The sequence below is a fragment of the Delphinus delphis genome, chromosome 6, assembly GCF_949987515.2.
Source record: "Delphinus delphis chromosome 6, mDelDel1.2, whole genome shotgun sequence".
NCBI classification, from domain to species: domain Eukaryota; kingdom Metazoa; phylum Chordata; class Mammalia; order Artiodactyla; family Delphinidae; genus Delphinus; species Delphinus delphis.
The window spans coordinates 57,110,603-57,127,659 of NC_082688.1; the positions used below are offsets into that span (position 1 = coordinate 57,110,603).

Here is a 17,057-nt window from a genome sequence, read left to right on the forward strand (position 1 = left end):
CCCCTCCCCCTCTAGAAAGCACCTTCCCAGGATGAGCTAGTGGGAAATTTGTTCTGAGTTGCTGCCTGAGGAGGCAGTGCTGAGTGGAAGAAGTGAGGTGAGAAGAGTGCTTGTGGCACCGCCAGGATCACCTGTGGAATGAGGTGGACTACTCAGTGGATGGGAGGTGCAGGCAGAACCAGGCCTTTAGGGGAAGGTCCAGGGGTCTTCAGAAGAGGCCTGCTGAGCAGGACCCGGGCCTTACAGCCTCCCCTGCCGCACTCTGGAGGCTCCTGCATTTCTCCCTTGCTGCTTCGTCCGGGCCTGCCAGCTCTGATGACAGTCTGCTTCTCTCCTGCCCCCAGGTCCACCTGGGCGTCCTCAGTTCTTTGTCTCTTACACCGCTTCACTTCTCCAGAGATCCTGACAACTGAAAGGAGCCTCCTCAGAGGCTCAGTTTCCTTGTCAGTAAAATGAGGGTAATTAGTAGTCTCTGCCTACCTCATGGAACGATTGTGAGGATCAGACGAGATGTATGTCGAAGCCTTCTGTTAGCTGCAAAATGCTGTATACATGTCAGGTGTTATAAATCATTAGCCAGTCTATTTCTCAGCTAGAGCAGTTTCTATGCACATTTTACTTACCCTCTGAACAATTCTTTGTCAAATAGCAAATGTAAATGCTGTTTTTTCCTTCTTGGATTATGGTGGTTCCTTTGTAACTTTATGATGTAGGCTGAATCTTTAAGTACTCCTTTGCCTTATAGCTCTTCCCCTGAACACCCATGCAAGATCATAATCCATAAAACACAGAGGCAGTAACTCCTTTTAATTGCCAGGAGTTGCTCATTTGCTACGTTCTAAATGCAGTCGCTTAGACATTTGCCTTGAAAAGCCTAACTTCTGTTTATTATGCAGAGCCGAGACTGTGTGAGGCTAGGCCCTCCTGCCGAGGGAGAAGTCGTTCAAGTCAAGTGGCCTGATGGCAAACTCTACGGGGCAAAATATCTCGGATCAAATGTTGCCCACATGTACCAGGTGAGTGCCGCCCTGGGTGCGATGCTTGCTGAGATGGACAGGAGAAGCCAGAGGGCAGACGGTATAGCCAGTGTACTGCTGACCAAGAAGCCACATGAATTTGGAACACCTCTTGTTTTATAAAAAAGGCAAAAATTCGATGTTTGATGACCGAGATATTAGACTTTTATTACCAAGTTCGATACTGGGAAACTCTAGTAACATCTGATGAATAGGTTAATTGTAAGGAATATATAGTTAGTTAGGTCAAAAAGATAACCAGCTGGATGGTGGGCTGCTTTCTTGCGTTTCTGTTATACGGGGAGAGACTAACTGGCTGGATTATCTAACTGTAAGCCAAATCAGTGATGGCTGTTCATCATCCAGCAGCCCCTGAATGGGTGGCTTTTCCCCGAGAGACATCATCCCCGTCGGGCGTTTCAGCAAACCTAGGCCAATGGTGCATCGGCACAGGTGTGGCCATCTGTGCACCCGAGCGTAAAGGAGCACTCATTTAATGAAAAGTGCAGCTATCATTTTGGCATTCTGTTCACTGAACAACTCTACATATTATTAAAGAATATATATACAATTTAAAAATGAATTGTATCCCTATTATTAGAAATGAGGATGAGTTAAGCTCTAATAAGGAAAACAACATGGATGGCGCATGTGCATTTTATATTCCTTCAGAAAGACTTTAAAAAGGAACAAATTTATTAGAACCAATAAATTATAGTACTTTTAGTAACACGATGGCAGAAATCAACATTCTAAAGCTAAGCAGTAGTGTAAAAACAGGAAGATTGAAGTAAAAGGAGAAAAAGCAAGAAGGTTCAGGCCTGTGAAGTTAAAAACAGCTTGAGAATGATAAGACCTCCAGTTTCCTCAGAGAAATTGTTCAAAGACTGATAAAGGGCTAGGGCTTAAATGGAAGAGTACATTAAAAGACACTGCACTAAAAACTGGAGCACAATGTAATTAAAAGTGTTCAAAGAAGTTTGGACAACTTAGGGGAGAACATTTTTTAAGGTGTAGAAAAAGCCACCAGGGTGGGGAGGGGAGGATGTACATATCCTGTGTGTGTGTGTGTGTGTGTGTGTGTGTGTGTGTGTGTGTGTGTGTGTGTGTGTGTGAGAGAGTGTGTGAGAGAGAGAGAGAGAGAGAAGGCCATTTCCCCTTTGTATTGGTGACAAAGTGTTAAGTTGCAGATTCAGGTCATTTACAGCAGGGTAAGTGCTGCAGCATTTTTGTATCAGAATGTCCAAAATTTGGCAAGAATCACAAGACAGGCTGGTAATACTGGAGATTCCTAGAAAAGAAGCGTTCACTACATCATTCAAAAGAAAATAATTACATTTAATTAAACAATAAATGCAAAAGTGAAGCATCTTACATGAAGCAAAGCTATTAGCTACATGGAAAGTATCATAATGAAGACATGTTGAAATTCAGGCTAATTAGTAATCAATCAGTGTGCTAACTTCAGCTGAATTTATCATGGCCTATCAACATAGAACTGTGAGCATATTTACAGACTCAACGAAAAAGTTAAGACTAATATTAAAACTGTCTCTCAAGGAAGTAGTTTAAAATTCCTCATTAAACCAACTGGCCTTTTGAGATCATTTTGTGTTTTGTGTCTATTCAGCCTCACCACTGAATAAGCAAAGATATTTATAAAAATGGAACTAAATACCTACTGCGCAGTGCTAAGTATCCTAAGTATGTGCATTTTGGGGGCCCTCACAGTAGCCCTGCAGCATAGATGTTTTTGACTCCTACTTTACAAAGGAGGGAAAAAAGGCTCGGTGAATGTGATAATTTGTTCAAGAGCACACAGCTGGTAAAGGGAAGGGCCAGAATTTACTCTTGGCTCTGTCCCAAGTCGGGTGAACAACTATCCCAGCTTGCGAGGGACTGTCCTTGACTTTAGCACTGAAAGTCTTGCATCCTGGGAGACCCCTTCAGTCCTGGACAAACTGGGATGGTTGGTCAGCATACCATACTCCCTCTTAGTTTCAAAATTGCCTTTTTCTCTTTTAGAATTTTCAAATGATCTAAAACAGAAGAAAGGTAGGCACAGGTAGTTCTAGCTATGCTATCGAACTGTATAAATTGCAATGACACCTTGGCCTAATTAAATGTTACAGAAACCATTTTGCTGAAACAAGGCCAGGAAGAAAAACCTTCCCAATCTCAGCGTTCCAGAAAGTAGCAGCGAGAAGTCTCCTGTGACCGAGACCTAATTCTGCCCCGTGTTTGAGCTTAGTCAAACGTGAGCAGTACATGGATAATAAATACGAAGTTTAATTATATATTTTATCTTTAGTATTTTTTAAACTTCAGCAGATTTTTTAAAATTAACATGAATAGCACAGCTACATGGTTTAACTTATCTTTTAACTAGAATTGCAAGCATATACTTATTTCTTAAAAGTAAAGAATTCAGACAGACGAGTTAGGGATTTCAAGAATACCATAAGTGGTCAGAGTTAGGACATATTAGATATTCTACCCTGATTGCATCCCTTTTGTTGTTTTCTTCTGGAAGAGTTCATGTGGGGTTGAGCCTAAACCAAGATCACTTTGAGTAGGGCCTTTGATGAATTTCCCCCAGATGCTCTATATTTGTTATTCAGTGTCACTTTTTCTCTAACAAAATATCCTAAAATATTGAAAAAACTGGATAATGAAATTACTTGCTGCCATTTGATTAGCTTGAAAACAAAGTTTTAAAAGTTTTAAACATTTTCATTTAGATGATAATGTATTTTCACAAATTGAGGTGGCTGACACGTGAGGTTAAGGAGAACCTGAGCTCTTCCTGGCCATTTGTTTGAATTTAACAAAAGTGAGTTTTGAAAGTTAAAGCTCCGTAAGAACTTGAGAAATTATTTTATCTGGGAGGATTATTATACAAGAGTAAATGTATCATTACTTCTTTCTCAAAGAGAAACAGTCCTCCCTCTTATATTGTCAGAGCCTCTTAAAGAAACAATCAGTACTTACAGGCCCCACCCGTCTTAATGCTAAATTGGCCACAATCTCATGTTCTGAGAAATCATTTGAGCAGCAGTTACTTTTCTTTGTTTTTGCTTTGGGGGGATAAAGTTTTCATATCACATATTGCAAAACACTCATTTTCAAGAATTTTGGCCTGTTTGAAAACATACTTTGTTCTTAGTTTGATAAGGGAAGAGCTTTGCTTCCTTCCTTGCCTGTTGGCTAGTTCCCTTGTTGGCTCTGCCTGAATCCTCTTTTCTTTTTTATGTAGCTAACTGGAACGCTGAAGAAAATGGTGAATGCTTGCTTCTTTTTTAAATAGATCATGCTCGATGTCTTATTTTTCATTAGGTTGAATTTGAAGATGGATCCCAGATAGCAATGAAGAGAGAGGACATCTACACTTTAGATGAAGAGTTACCCAAGAGAGTGAAAGCTCGTTTTGTAAGTACTGGATAATCCCTCTGAGGGATCTGCCATGTGAATCTCTCCTCCTCTCTCACTGTTTCCCAAGCCCAGCAGGAAACATACTGAGGCTTTTGGATTGATTTTGAAGAAAGCCAATGCAACTTTTCCCTTATTGAAATTGTTTAATCCAAAGCTCAAATTTGTCCAGGGAAACCGGTGCAAGTTCCCCATCTTTCTTTCTAATGAGGTCAAATGATGCTTCTTTGTGTTAACATCTATTGGCATACAGAAAGTTATTGAATATGTGTCCTATGCAAGCTAACTGGGAACATAAAGATACCATCAAGACATTTACAATCTTCTTAGTGGAAGCAACGTTAAAAGAAAGCTTTCAGGGCTTCCCTGGTGGTGCAGTGGTTGAGGGTCTGCCTGCCGATGCAGGGGACACGGGTTCGTGCCCCGGGCCGGGAAGATCCCACATGCCGCGGAGCGGCTGGGACCGTGAGCCATGGCCGCTGAGCCTGTGCGTCCGGAGCCTGTGCTCCACAACAGGAGAGGCCACGACAGTGAGAGGCCCACGTACCGCAAAAAAAAAAAAGAGAAAGCTTTCAGTAGGAGATTAAAGGGGACTCAGCATAGCGAACATCTAGTTTCCTATAGCCTTATCATATACAGTTCACCCTTTAACAATGTGGGGGGTTGGAGTGCTGACCCTCCACACAGTCATATATAACTTATATAGTCAGACCCTTCCTGCCCACAGTTTCACATCTATGGATTCAATCACTCAGATCGTGTAGTACCATAATGTTTATGATTGAAAAAAATCCGTGTATTAAGTGGACCCATATATAGTTCAGACCCATGTTGTTCAAGGTCATCTGTATTAACTTCCCTCTCAGAAGCTCATTAATGTTTGTGTCAATTTATAATTAAACTAAACTCTCACTTTTATAACAAAAGGAATAAACAAAGCCCAAATACTAGTTGTGGAAATGCTAAAGCAGTTTTTTTTTTTTACAAAAGAAAACGTTATTAGTTTCAAGCCCTGTACATACCATTAAAAGACAAATAAACATGGACAAATAGTCAAAACTGAAGTTGTTAAAAAATATAATTCATAATAACTTAGTTTTCATTATTGTATCATAAAATATTTACTGGACCCTGAAATGAAGTCAGTTTTACTCATTTAGAATTGCATCTAGTGCATCTGTGAAATGATAAGTCCTAAACTAGGAAATTTGAATGAGGGGATTTTTCTGACTAAAATGAAAATTTTTTTCTGAATAAATGACATCCTTAGTTTTCATTGCATGCTAATGATATACTTTTATGCAGTGATAGAGCGACTCTAGATTACTTTGGAAGAACATGGGTTTCCTTAAATGTTCAGTTGTATATTCAGCTCCTCTCCTGTCAGTCAGGTGGGATCCTGAGAACAGGGTTAAGTGCATCAGGTGTAAACTGACTTTTCCTTCTCAGCTGCATCCTTGAGGGGAAGGCCATTCAAAGTGAAACAGTCAAGAGAAGAGTGATAGTAACAGCACTGCTGCCCACCCAGTGAGGAAATGTGGCAAGTAGGGGACCCAGACACCTGAAAACAGATTAACCCCCAGATAATAAACAGCAGGGAAAGGGAGAAGAAAATATTCCTATAGTAAAGACATCTATTAAACCTTAACAAAGAGCTAAAAACCTGGATAATTTGTCAGTGTTCTAGGTCTTGAAATCTCTTGAGAAAAACTTTCCTTTTCAAGATGCTGGAGGTGACTGCCGCTCCAGCAGATGACACAGTTGGTGTCATCTCAGTAAAAACCAGTTGGGAACACGTTCGAGGGGCAAAATAGGAAATTAGGAAGGAAGAATAGTACTTTAAAGTAAGCTTTACCTGGCGAGAGGAATCAAAATGGTGGAGAAATAGGACTTAGAGCTCACCTCCTCCCACAAATATATCAAAAACACATCTACAAGTGGAACAATTCACACAGAACATCTACTGAACACTGGCAGAAAACCTCAGATTTCTGAAAAACCTCCACGTAAACCAGGCAGGACAAAAGGAAAAAAAAAGAGGAATTGAGATGGGACATGTGCCCCAGGGAGGGAGCGATGAAGGAGGAAAGGTTCCCTCGCCCTGGGAAGTCCCCTCACTGGTGGGGAGATCAGCCTGGATGGAGGGGGAGCTTTGGAGCCACTGAGGAGAGCTCAGCAACCAGTTTGAGGAAGGCAAAACAGAGAGTGACCTACACAGGTGGTTGGTAGTGCTGCCCTGAACTCCCCAGGCTGAGGTGCTCATCTGCCAGGGCAGGCAGGGGCTGGGTGCTAAAGCTTGGGCTTTGGAGGTCAGACTCGGAGAGGACCAGCGCTGGCTGCATGGAGACAGCCTGAAGAGGCTGGAGTGTGGCAAGGCTGAGGATGCACTCAGAAGAAGCCTGGGTCTGCCAGAGAGGCAAGGCGCCATTGTTGGGGGATGCAGAGGAGAGGGGCAGGACTTGCCCTAGGAGTTCCTTTCCCTGCATGCACTCTCAGACAACAGGACACCACCTACATGAGTTCTGGGGGCAGGCACGAGCCACCACTGTCATCGTGAGCTCCAGAGGTGGGCATGGGCTGCTGCCGCCACTAAGAGACCCATGAGCAGGTGCCAATCGCTGGCCCTGCCATCTTGCAGGCACGCAGGCCACTGCTGGGAGACGCACAAGCTGGCGCTGATCACTACCCCAGGGTACCAGGAGTGAGCACGGGTCACCACACCTGCCCACCCCATATCAAGGGGATAACAGCCAGCACACACTGAGGAAACAGCAGGAAGTATCCAAACTAAAAGCAGCCCCTCGATTCTGACAACATGGCAGAGTAGAAGGACTGCAGCTCACTTCCTCCCACGAAAACACCAAAATCACAATTAACTGGTGAACAACCATCGACAAAAAAGACTGGAACCTACCAAAAAAGATATTTTACATACAAAGACAAAGAGGAAGCCACAATGAGATGGAGTGAGAGTTCTGAGCCTCACGTCATGCTCCTCAGCCTGAAGGTCTGGCATTGGGAGGAAGAGCCCCCAGGGCATTGAGCTTTGAAGGCCAGTGGGGCTTGAGTGCAGAAGTTCCGCAAGACAGGGGGAAACAGAGATTTCACTCTTGGAGGACATGCACAACGTGCACTGGAACCCAGCACAAAGCAATGACTCCACAGGAGCCTGGGCTAGACCTACCTGAGGGTCTTGGAGGGTCTCCTGGAGAGGAAGGTGTTGGCTATGGCTCACTGTGGGGGCAAGGACTCTGGTGGCGGAGGCCCCAGGGAATACTGATCAGTGTGGGTTCTCTTGGAGGTTGCATTTTTGGCACTAAGGCCTGGCCCCACCCAATAGTCTGCAGGCTCCAGTGCTGAGACGCCTCAGGCCAAACAACCAGCAACGGGGGAACACAGCCTCACCCATCAGCAAACAGGCTGCCTAAACTTGTACTGACCTCACAGCCACCTGTAAACACACCCCTTGACATGGCCCTGTCCACCAGAGGGACAAGACCCAGCTCCACCCACCAGGAATCCTGCACAAGCCCCTAGACCAAGCTCACCCACCAGGAGACAGACACAAGAAGGAAGAGGAACTACAATCATGCAGCCTGCAGAAAGGAGACCACAAACACAGAAAGCTAGACTAAATGAGACAGTTGAGAAATGTGTTCCAGAAGAAGGAACAAGATAAAAACCCAGAAGAGCAACTAAGTAAAGTAGAGATAGGCAAATCTACATGAAAAAGAATACACAGTAATGATAGTAACGATGATCCAAGATGTTGGAAAAAGAATGAAGGCACAGACTGAGAAGATACAAGAAATATTTAACAAAGACCTAGAAGATTTAAAGAACAGAGATGAACAATACAATAACCAAAGTGAAAAATACACTAGAAGGAAACAATAGCAGAATAAATGAGGCAGAAGAACTAATAAGTGAGCTGGAAGAAAGAGTAGTGGAAATCACTACGGCAGAACAGAATAAAGAAAAAAAGAATGAAAAGAAAGGAGGACAGTCTCAGAAACCTCTGGGACATTAAATGCACCAACATTCGCATTATAGGGGTCGCAGAAGGAGAAGAGAGAAAGGACCTGAAGAGGACCTGAAGAAAGGACCTAAAATATTTGAAGAGATAATAGCTGAAAACTTCCCTAATATGAGAAAAGAAACAGTCACCCAAGTCCAAGGAAATGCAGACTCCCATAAAGGATAAACCCAAGGAGGAACACACCAAGACATATATTAATCAAACTGACAAAAATTAAAGACAAAGAGAAAATATTAAAAGCAACAAGAGAAAAGCAACAAATAAAATACAAGGGAATCCCATAAGGTTATCAGCTGATTTCTCAGCAGAAACTCTGCAGGCCAGAAGGGAGTGGCATGATATATTTAAAGTGATGAAAGGAAAAAACCTATAACCAAGAATACTCTGCCCAGCAAAGCTCTCATGAAGAAATCAAAAGCTTTACAGATAAGCAAAAGCTAAGAGAATTCAGCACCACAACCAGCTTTACGATAAATGCTAAAGGAACTTCTCTAGGCAGAAAAGAAAAGACCATAACTAGAAACAAGAACATTATGAATGGGAAAGCTCACTGGTAAAGGCAAACATACAATAAAGGTGGGAAATCATCCGCACACACACAAATATGATATCAAAACCAGCAGTCATGAGCAGAGGATAGTACAAATGCAGGATATTGGAAATGCATTTGAAATTAAGAGACCAGCAACTTAAGACAGTCTTGTATATATATAGACTGCTATATCAAAACCTCACGTGATCTGCAAACCAAAACTCTATGACAGATAGACAAAAACACAAAAAAGAAAAAAGCAATCCAAATACAACACTAAAGATAATCAAATCCCATGAGAAGGGAACAAAAGAGGAAGGGAAGAAAAAAGACTTGCAAAATCAAATCCCAAACAATTTACAAAATGGCAATAAGAACATATATATCAATAATTACCTTAAATGTAAATGAATTAAATGCTCCAACCAAAAGACATAGACTGGCTGAATGGATACAAAAACAAGACCTGCATATATGCTGTCTATAAGATCCCACTTCAGATCTAGGGACACATACAGACTGAAAGTGAGGGGATGGAAAAAGATATTCCATGCAAATGGAAATTAAAAGAAACCTGGAGTAGCAATACTCATATCAGACAAAATAAACTTTAAAATAAAGGCTGTTACAAGAGACAAAGAAGGACACTACATAATGATCAAGGGATCAATCCAAAAAGAAGATAGAACACTGTAAATATATATGCACTCAACATAGGAGCACGTCAATATATAAGGCAAATTCTAACAGCCATAAAAGGGGAAATCGACAGTAACACAATAATAGTGGGGAACTTTAACACCCTGCTTACATCAATGGACAGATTATCCAGACAGAAAATCAATAAGGAAACACAGGCCTTAAATGACACATTAGACCATATGAACTTAATTGATATTTATAGGACATTCCACCTGAAAGCAGCAGAATACACATTCTTCTCAAGTGCACATAGAACATTCTCCAGGATGGATCACATGCTGGGTCACAAAGCAAGCCTCAGTAAATTTAAGAAAATTGAAATCATATCAAGCCTCTTTTCTGACCACAAGACTATGATATTAGAAATCAGTCACATAAAAAAGACTGCAAAAAACACAAACACGTGGAGCCTAAACAATATGTTACTAAACAACCAGTGGATCACTGAAGAAATCAAAGAGGAAATCAAAAAATACCTAGAGACACATGATAACAAACAGATGACAATCCAAAACCTATGGGACACAGCAAAAGCAGTTCTAAAAGAGAAGTTTATGGCAATACAGTCTTACCTCAGGAAACAAGAAAAATCTCAAACCTAACAACAACCTAACCTTACAGCTAAAGCACCTAGAGAAAGAAGGACAAACAAAACCCAAAGTTAGTAGAAGGAAAGAAATCATAAAGATCAGAGCAGAAATAAATGAGATAGAGATGAAGAAGACAACAACAAAAATCAATGAAACTAAAAGCTGGTTCTTTGAGATGATAAACAAAATTGATAAACCTTTAGCCAGACTCATCAAGAAAAAAAGGGAGAGGGCTCAAATCAATAAAATCAGAAATGAAAAAGGAGAAGTTACAACTGACACCACAGAAATACAAAGGATCATAAGAGACTACTACAAACAACTATATGCCAATAAAATGGACAACCTAGAAGAAATGGACAAGTTTTTAGAAAGGTACAACCTTCCAAGACTGAACCAGGAAAAAATAGAAAATATAAACAGACCAATCGCTGAAATTGAAACTGTGATTTTAAGACTTTTAACAAACAAAAGTCCAGGACCAGATGGTTTCACAGATGAACTCTATCAAACATTTAGAGAAGAGTTAACACCTATCCTCTGAAACCATTCCAAAAAAATTGCAGAGGAAGGAAAACTCCCAATCTCATTCTGTGAGGTCGCCATCACCCTGATACCAAAACCAAAGATACCGCAAAAAAAGAAAATTACAGGCCAATATCACTGATGAACACAGATGCAAAAATCATGAACAAAATACTAGCCAACCGAATCCAAGATCAAGTGGGATTTATTCCAGTGATGCAAGGATTCTTCAATATTTGCAAATCAATAAGTGTGATACAGCACGTCAACAAACTGAAGAATAAAAACCATATGATTATCTCAATAGATACAGGAAAAGCTTTCAGCAAAATTCAACATCCATTTATGATAAAAAATCTCCATAAAGTGGGCATAGAGGAAACCTACCTCAACATAATAAAGGCCATATATGACAAACCCACAGCTAGCATCATTCTCAACAGTGAAAAGCTGAAAGCATGTCCTCTAAGATCAGGAACAAGGCAAGGATATCCACTCTCACCACTTTTATTCAGCATAGTTTTGGAAGTCCTAGCAGGGCCATCAGAGAAGAAAAAGAAATAAAAAGAATCCAAATTGGAAAAGAAGTAAAACTGTCACAGTTTGCAGATGACATGATACTATACATAGAGAATCCTAAAGATGCTGCCATCAGTGAATTTGGTAAAGTGGCAGAATCCAAAATTAATACACAGAAATCTCTTGCATTCCTATACAGTAACAACAAAATATCTGAAAGAGAAATTAAGGAAACAATCCCATTTACCATCACATCAAAAAAGAATAAAATACCTAGGAATAAACCTACCTAAGGAGGCAAAAGACCTGTACTCTGAAAACTATTATTAGGATGTTGATGAAAGAAACTGAAGATGACACAAACAGATGGAAAGATATATTGATACCATGTTCTTAGATTGGAAGAATCAATATTGCCAAAATGACTATACTACCCACAGCAATCTACAGATTCAACGCAATCCCTATGAAATTACCAAGGGGATATTTCACAAAATTCAAATTAAAAAGTTTACAATTTGTATGGAAACACAAAAGACCCCAAATAGCCAAAGCAATCCTGAGGAAGAAAAAGAGCTGGAGGAATCAGGCTCCCTGACTTCAGACTATACTACAAAGCTACAGTCATCAAAAGAGTATGGTACTGGCACAAAAACAGAAACATAGATCAATGGAACAGGATAGAAAGTCCACAGATAAACCGACACACCTATGGTCACCTAGTCTGTGACAAAAGTGGCAAGAATATACAACGGAGGAAAGACAGTCTCTTCAGTAAGTGGTGCTGGAAAACTGGACAGCTACATGTAAAAGAATGAAATTAGAATATTCTCTAACACCATACACAAAAATAAACTCAAAATGGATTAAAGATCTAAATGTAAGGCCCGATACTATAAAACTCTTAGAGGAAAACATAAAGAGAACACTCTTTGACACAAATCGCACCAAGATCTTTTTTAATCCACCTCCTAGAGTAATGACAATAAAAACAAAGTAAACAAATGGGACCTAATTAAACTTAAAAGCTTTGCACAGCAAATGAAATCATAAAAAAAAAAATGAAAAGACAGCCCACAGAATGGGAGAAAATATTTGCAAACGAATCAACAGACAAAGGATTAATCTCCAAAATATATAAATAGCTCATGCAGCTCAATATTAAAAAATACAGACAACCCAATCAAAAAATGGGCAGAAGACCTAAATAGATGTTTCTCCAAGGAAGACATATAGATGGCCAAGAGGCATATGAAAAGCTGCTGAACATCACTAATTATTAGAGAAATGCAAATCAAAATACCAGGAGGTATCACCTCACACCAGTTAGAATTGCCATCATTAAAAAGTCTCCAGGGCTTCCCTGGTGGCGCAGTGGTTGAGAGTCCACCTGCTGATGCAGGGGACACAGGTTTGTGCCCCGGTCTGGGAAGATTCCACATGCCGTGGAGTGGCTGGGCCCGTGAGCCATGGCTGCTGAGCCTGTGCGTCCGGAGCCTGTGCTCACAACGCGAGAGGCCACAACAGTGAGAGGCCCGCGTACAGCAAAAAAAAAAAAAAAAGTCTCCAAACAACAAATGCTGGAGAGGGTGTGGAGGAAAGGGAACCCTCTTGCACTGTTAGTGGGAATGTAAATTGATACCGCCACTATGGAATACAGTATGGAGGATCTTTAAAAAACTAAAAATAGAACTACCATATGATCCAGCAATCCCACTCCTGGGCACATATCTGGAGAAAACCATAATTCAAAAAGATACATGCACCCAAATATTCATTGCAACACTATTTACAATAGCCAAGACATGGAAGCAACCTAAATGTCCTTCGACAGAGGAATGAATAAGGAAGATGTGGTGTATACACACACACACACACACACACACACACACACACACACAATGGAATGTTACTCAGCCATAAGAAGAATGAAATAATGCCATTTGCAGCAACATGGATGGACCTAGAGATTATCGTACTAAGTGAACTAAGTCAGAGAGAAGACAAATATCATATGATATCACTTATATGTGGAATCTAAAAAAAAATTGTGCAAGTGAACTTACTTACAAAACAAACAGACTCACAGACTTTGAAAACAAAAGTATGGTTACCAAACGGGAAATGGGGGGGGGGATAAATTAGGAGTTTGGGATTAACATATACACATTACTATATATAAAATAGATAACAAGGACCTACTGTGTATAGCACAGGGAACTCTACTCAGTATTCTGTAATAACCTATATAGGAAAAGTATCTGAAAAAGAATGACTATATGTATACGTATAACTGAATCAGCTGTACGCATGAAACTAACACAGCATTGTAAATCAGCTACACTCCAATATAAAATAAAAGTTAAATTAAAAAAAAAGTGAGCTTTACGTGAGCATAACAGAAAAAGCCCACATTCCTCTGCCTAGCTATCACTTACTGAGCAGTGACTGTGTCAGGGCACATTCCTTGCTGTTGGGAACATGTATAAAATTCAGTTCATAGTCCCTAATATCCTCACCGTGAAAGGGTTCAAGGCACCCCCTGTGGGGAGACACTTACCTACCCCTTATCTCTGCCACTGCCCTCATTCTACTGCACTGACATGTAGAGTGTTACAGGAACCCAAAAGAAGGAACCTCACGTTTGTCAGTGGCAGAGAGGATAGAATATTTTCTATGCAAAGGACACAATACATCTAATGATGGAGGGGCATGAACCAGTAAGGTGTGGCCGGGAATTGTAAATAATTCAGTCTAATCCAAGCAAGGGGTAAGATTATGCCTGATTATGTATGTCCAGCCTAGGAAACGTAGACATCATCTTGAAGGCAGTAGAGCTATTGAAAGACTCTCAGCAAGGGTGTCATATAATCAGAGATTTTAGAGAGCTTTCTTCTAGTGGTTCTGTGAAAAATAGACTGGGGTGCAGCATTTGTTACAGTGGTTTAGGACAGGAAGTGTGAGGGCCATGGGGTCAGTAGGGTTAAAGAAGAAAGGATGGAGGGCTTCAAGGTACATGTAGGAGGGGTCCTGCACAGGGGAGGGACAAGGGGAAGTTTATAACTTTCAGGTTTCTGATCAGTGTAGCTAGAATTGATGGGGATGGTGCTGCCGATCATTGAATACAGAAAGGACAGAGATGGAGAAGGAAGAATTTGAGTTCACTTTAGGTTGGACTAGTTATACTAGTGCCTCCAGTATAAACACTTTGAGATGCCTGCTGGGTTGTTGGACATGTTTGCAGGCCTGAGCACAGGTGGAGGTCTGAACTGGGGCGAGAGATGTGAGCATCTTTGCGGTTGATGTTGAAATTGAAGTTGTGAGTGTGGGCAGGCAGGCCCAGGGAGCATATGTGGCAAGGAAAAGGCCACACACAAAGCCTGAGGGGCATCAGAGTTGAGCAAATAGTTAAGAAAGGGGAGCCACTGAGACATCCACGGTGAGCAGCCAGAGGAGGAGGAGGGCTTACAGAATGACAGAGAGCTTCATGCAAGAGTTAGGTGACAAGGTAGTCACATAAATTTAGGGGAGAGAAGTGTCCTAGGAACTAGGACTTGAGCAAGGACAGTTTCAGGGAAGTGGTGGGGACAGAGGCCCAGAGGTAAATAGGAATAGGGATGAATTAGAGATAACTGTGGACAATTTTGTCACATACCTGGTTGGGCAGGAGCCAGAGGGGGCATGAAGAGTGAGGGAGATTTAAATGAGAAGACTTTAGTCCTGCTCGTGTTGGGGAAGGTCCCTGGGGGTTGGAGATCCTGAAGAAAACTGAGCTAAATGGAAGCAGGTGGGGAGGCTCCAAGGCCCCTGCGTGGGGCCTCCTCCCTGGGCCTCAGCACCCTCCCCACTGCTGACTGAGTCAGATCTTTGTCCGTTCTTTTGCTGTCAAGTGCCTGCCTTTCTGCAGTGTAACACTGGCTGTTCTTAGTCCACAGCCTCTGATATGCGATTTGAAGACACATTTTATGGAACGGACATAATCCAAGGGGAGAAAAAGAGACAGAGAGTGCTGAGCTCCAGGTTTAAGAACGAATATGTGGATGACCCCGTCTACCGCACGTTTTTGAAGAGCTCTTTCCAGAAGAAGTGTCAGAAGAGGCAATAGTCTACCTACACTGCTGCAGGCAACAGAATGACTTGCGCCAGAAGAGGAACGATGAAGGGACAGCCTGGGGCTGTGCCATGTGTTTTGCTGGGGTAGGTGACGGGCTGTGTCTCTGACAGTGGAAAATTAGGCTTCCCAGAGTTTGGTCACCAAAACCACGAAATACACATTATTAATCGGATACCACAATCTGAAGTTGTCTCCTAGTCTTGCATTTACTTCTGAGCAGTTGTCTCCTATGATCCCAAAGAATTTTTCTAAGTAGAAGGGAATAATAATGAATCACCCATCGAAAAAAGCCACTGCGAGAGGAGGTGGATCCCCATGTGTGGCTTACTTAGTCCCTATTCAGGAACCACATGGAGACTTCTCTCCTCAACCCTAGCAGGTGGGAGCCACCATTCCCAGGTGGGAGGGTGATAATTTATATATTTTCCACAGTCAGGGAAGGACTCTCACTTATTTGTTTTAAATGGCAGTTTTTATAAAACATTTTTAAAACACAAATGGCATGGATGGTAATGAGATTTACCCATATGCTATCTGCATTTCCCTTGTACAGAAATTTTACATTTTTTTATATCCGTTTTACTTTTGATTGTGTCTGACGAGAACTAAGTTGTTGGCCTTTGTGAAGTTTTTGGCTCTTGAGAAAGAATTCTTATGAATTGTATGGGAATTTTATATATTTAAAGAGGGAGATCTGGGGCTGTTATTTTTAAATACTTTTTTTCCATAATACATATTCTGAGTAGATATTTATAAAATATATGTTTCTTTCATTATGTGTTTGTAAGATTAGAGTTTAAAATAAATATGCTTTGATGCATAGTTTTGAAGTAATATGATTTTTCCTTTTTGAAACAGCTTGGAAATGTACTAGTGTTTAAAAATAAAGATTTCCATTTTCTCCAATCCTGTCTTCTAACTTGCTTATTTGTCTAGGTTTAAACCTATAGAAAACAAGTTTTTTTGGGAGAGCTGGCTCTGTGGACATTCTGGGGCCCAGGTTTGTCAGAACTTCTTCTCTCACTGTTTCCATAACTGTGGACACACTGTGAGACATTTATGACTATACCACTGGGGACAAAGCTCCTCTACCTGCCCACAGTGCCTGATGAAGTGTTTTCCTCAGCTCTATCTTTAGGCCTGGAACAAATCTGAGCCTTTGGAGTCTGGAGCTCTTTTCATCCCAGGTTTCTTGGTCCTCAGCTTCATTAGAAGGGGCTGTACGGATCCTCCAATCCCTCCCATCACTTTATAGATGAGCAATGGAGGAGAGGAAGGAAGAGGGCTTGCCCAAGGTCACGTAGTAATGCTTCAGTTAACTATGGCCACAGTTATGCTGCGTAACAAACAACTGCAAAATCTGTGTCCTGTGATGAGAAGCACTTCTTTTGCTCATGAGTCTGCAGGTTGGCTGATCTAGGCTGGGCTTGGCTAGGCAGCTGTGCTGACCTCAGCCTGGGCCAGCTCACACGTCTGCTCCGTGTGTCCCCATCAGCCCACTGGACTCAGTGGGCTAGCCCAGGTATGTTCTCAGGTCACTGGCAGAGGCAGAGAGGGCAGCCAAATAAGCAAATTTTAGATCTGTTTGTGA

At 41.5% G+C, this 17,057-nt stretch overlaps 1 protein-coding gene across 5 annotated transcripts in view; it reads left to right on the forward strand.

Annotated features, from left to right (window-relative positions):
• Positions 1 to 16,357, forward strand: part of KDM4C (lysine demethylase 4C) — a 398,364-nt gene extending 382,007 nt beyond the window's left edge. For all 5 annotated transcript variants that reach the window (XM_060014734.1, XM_060014733.1, XM_060014735.1 and 2 more), the window contains 3 exons: positions 897 to 1,016; positions 4,353 to 4,445; positions 15,281 to 16,357. In XM_060014734.1, coding sequence (XP_059870717.1) covers positions 897 to 1,016; positions 4,353 to 4,445; positions 15,281 to 15,457 — 390 coding nt within the window. In that variant the 3' untranslated portion in view covers positions 15,458 to 16,357. The remainder of the gene's footprint in view (positions 1 to 896; positions 1,017 to 4,352; positions 4,446 to 15,280) is intronic.
• Positions 16,358 to 17,057: the final 700 nt, after the last annotated feature.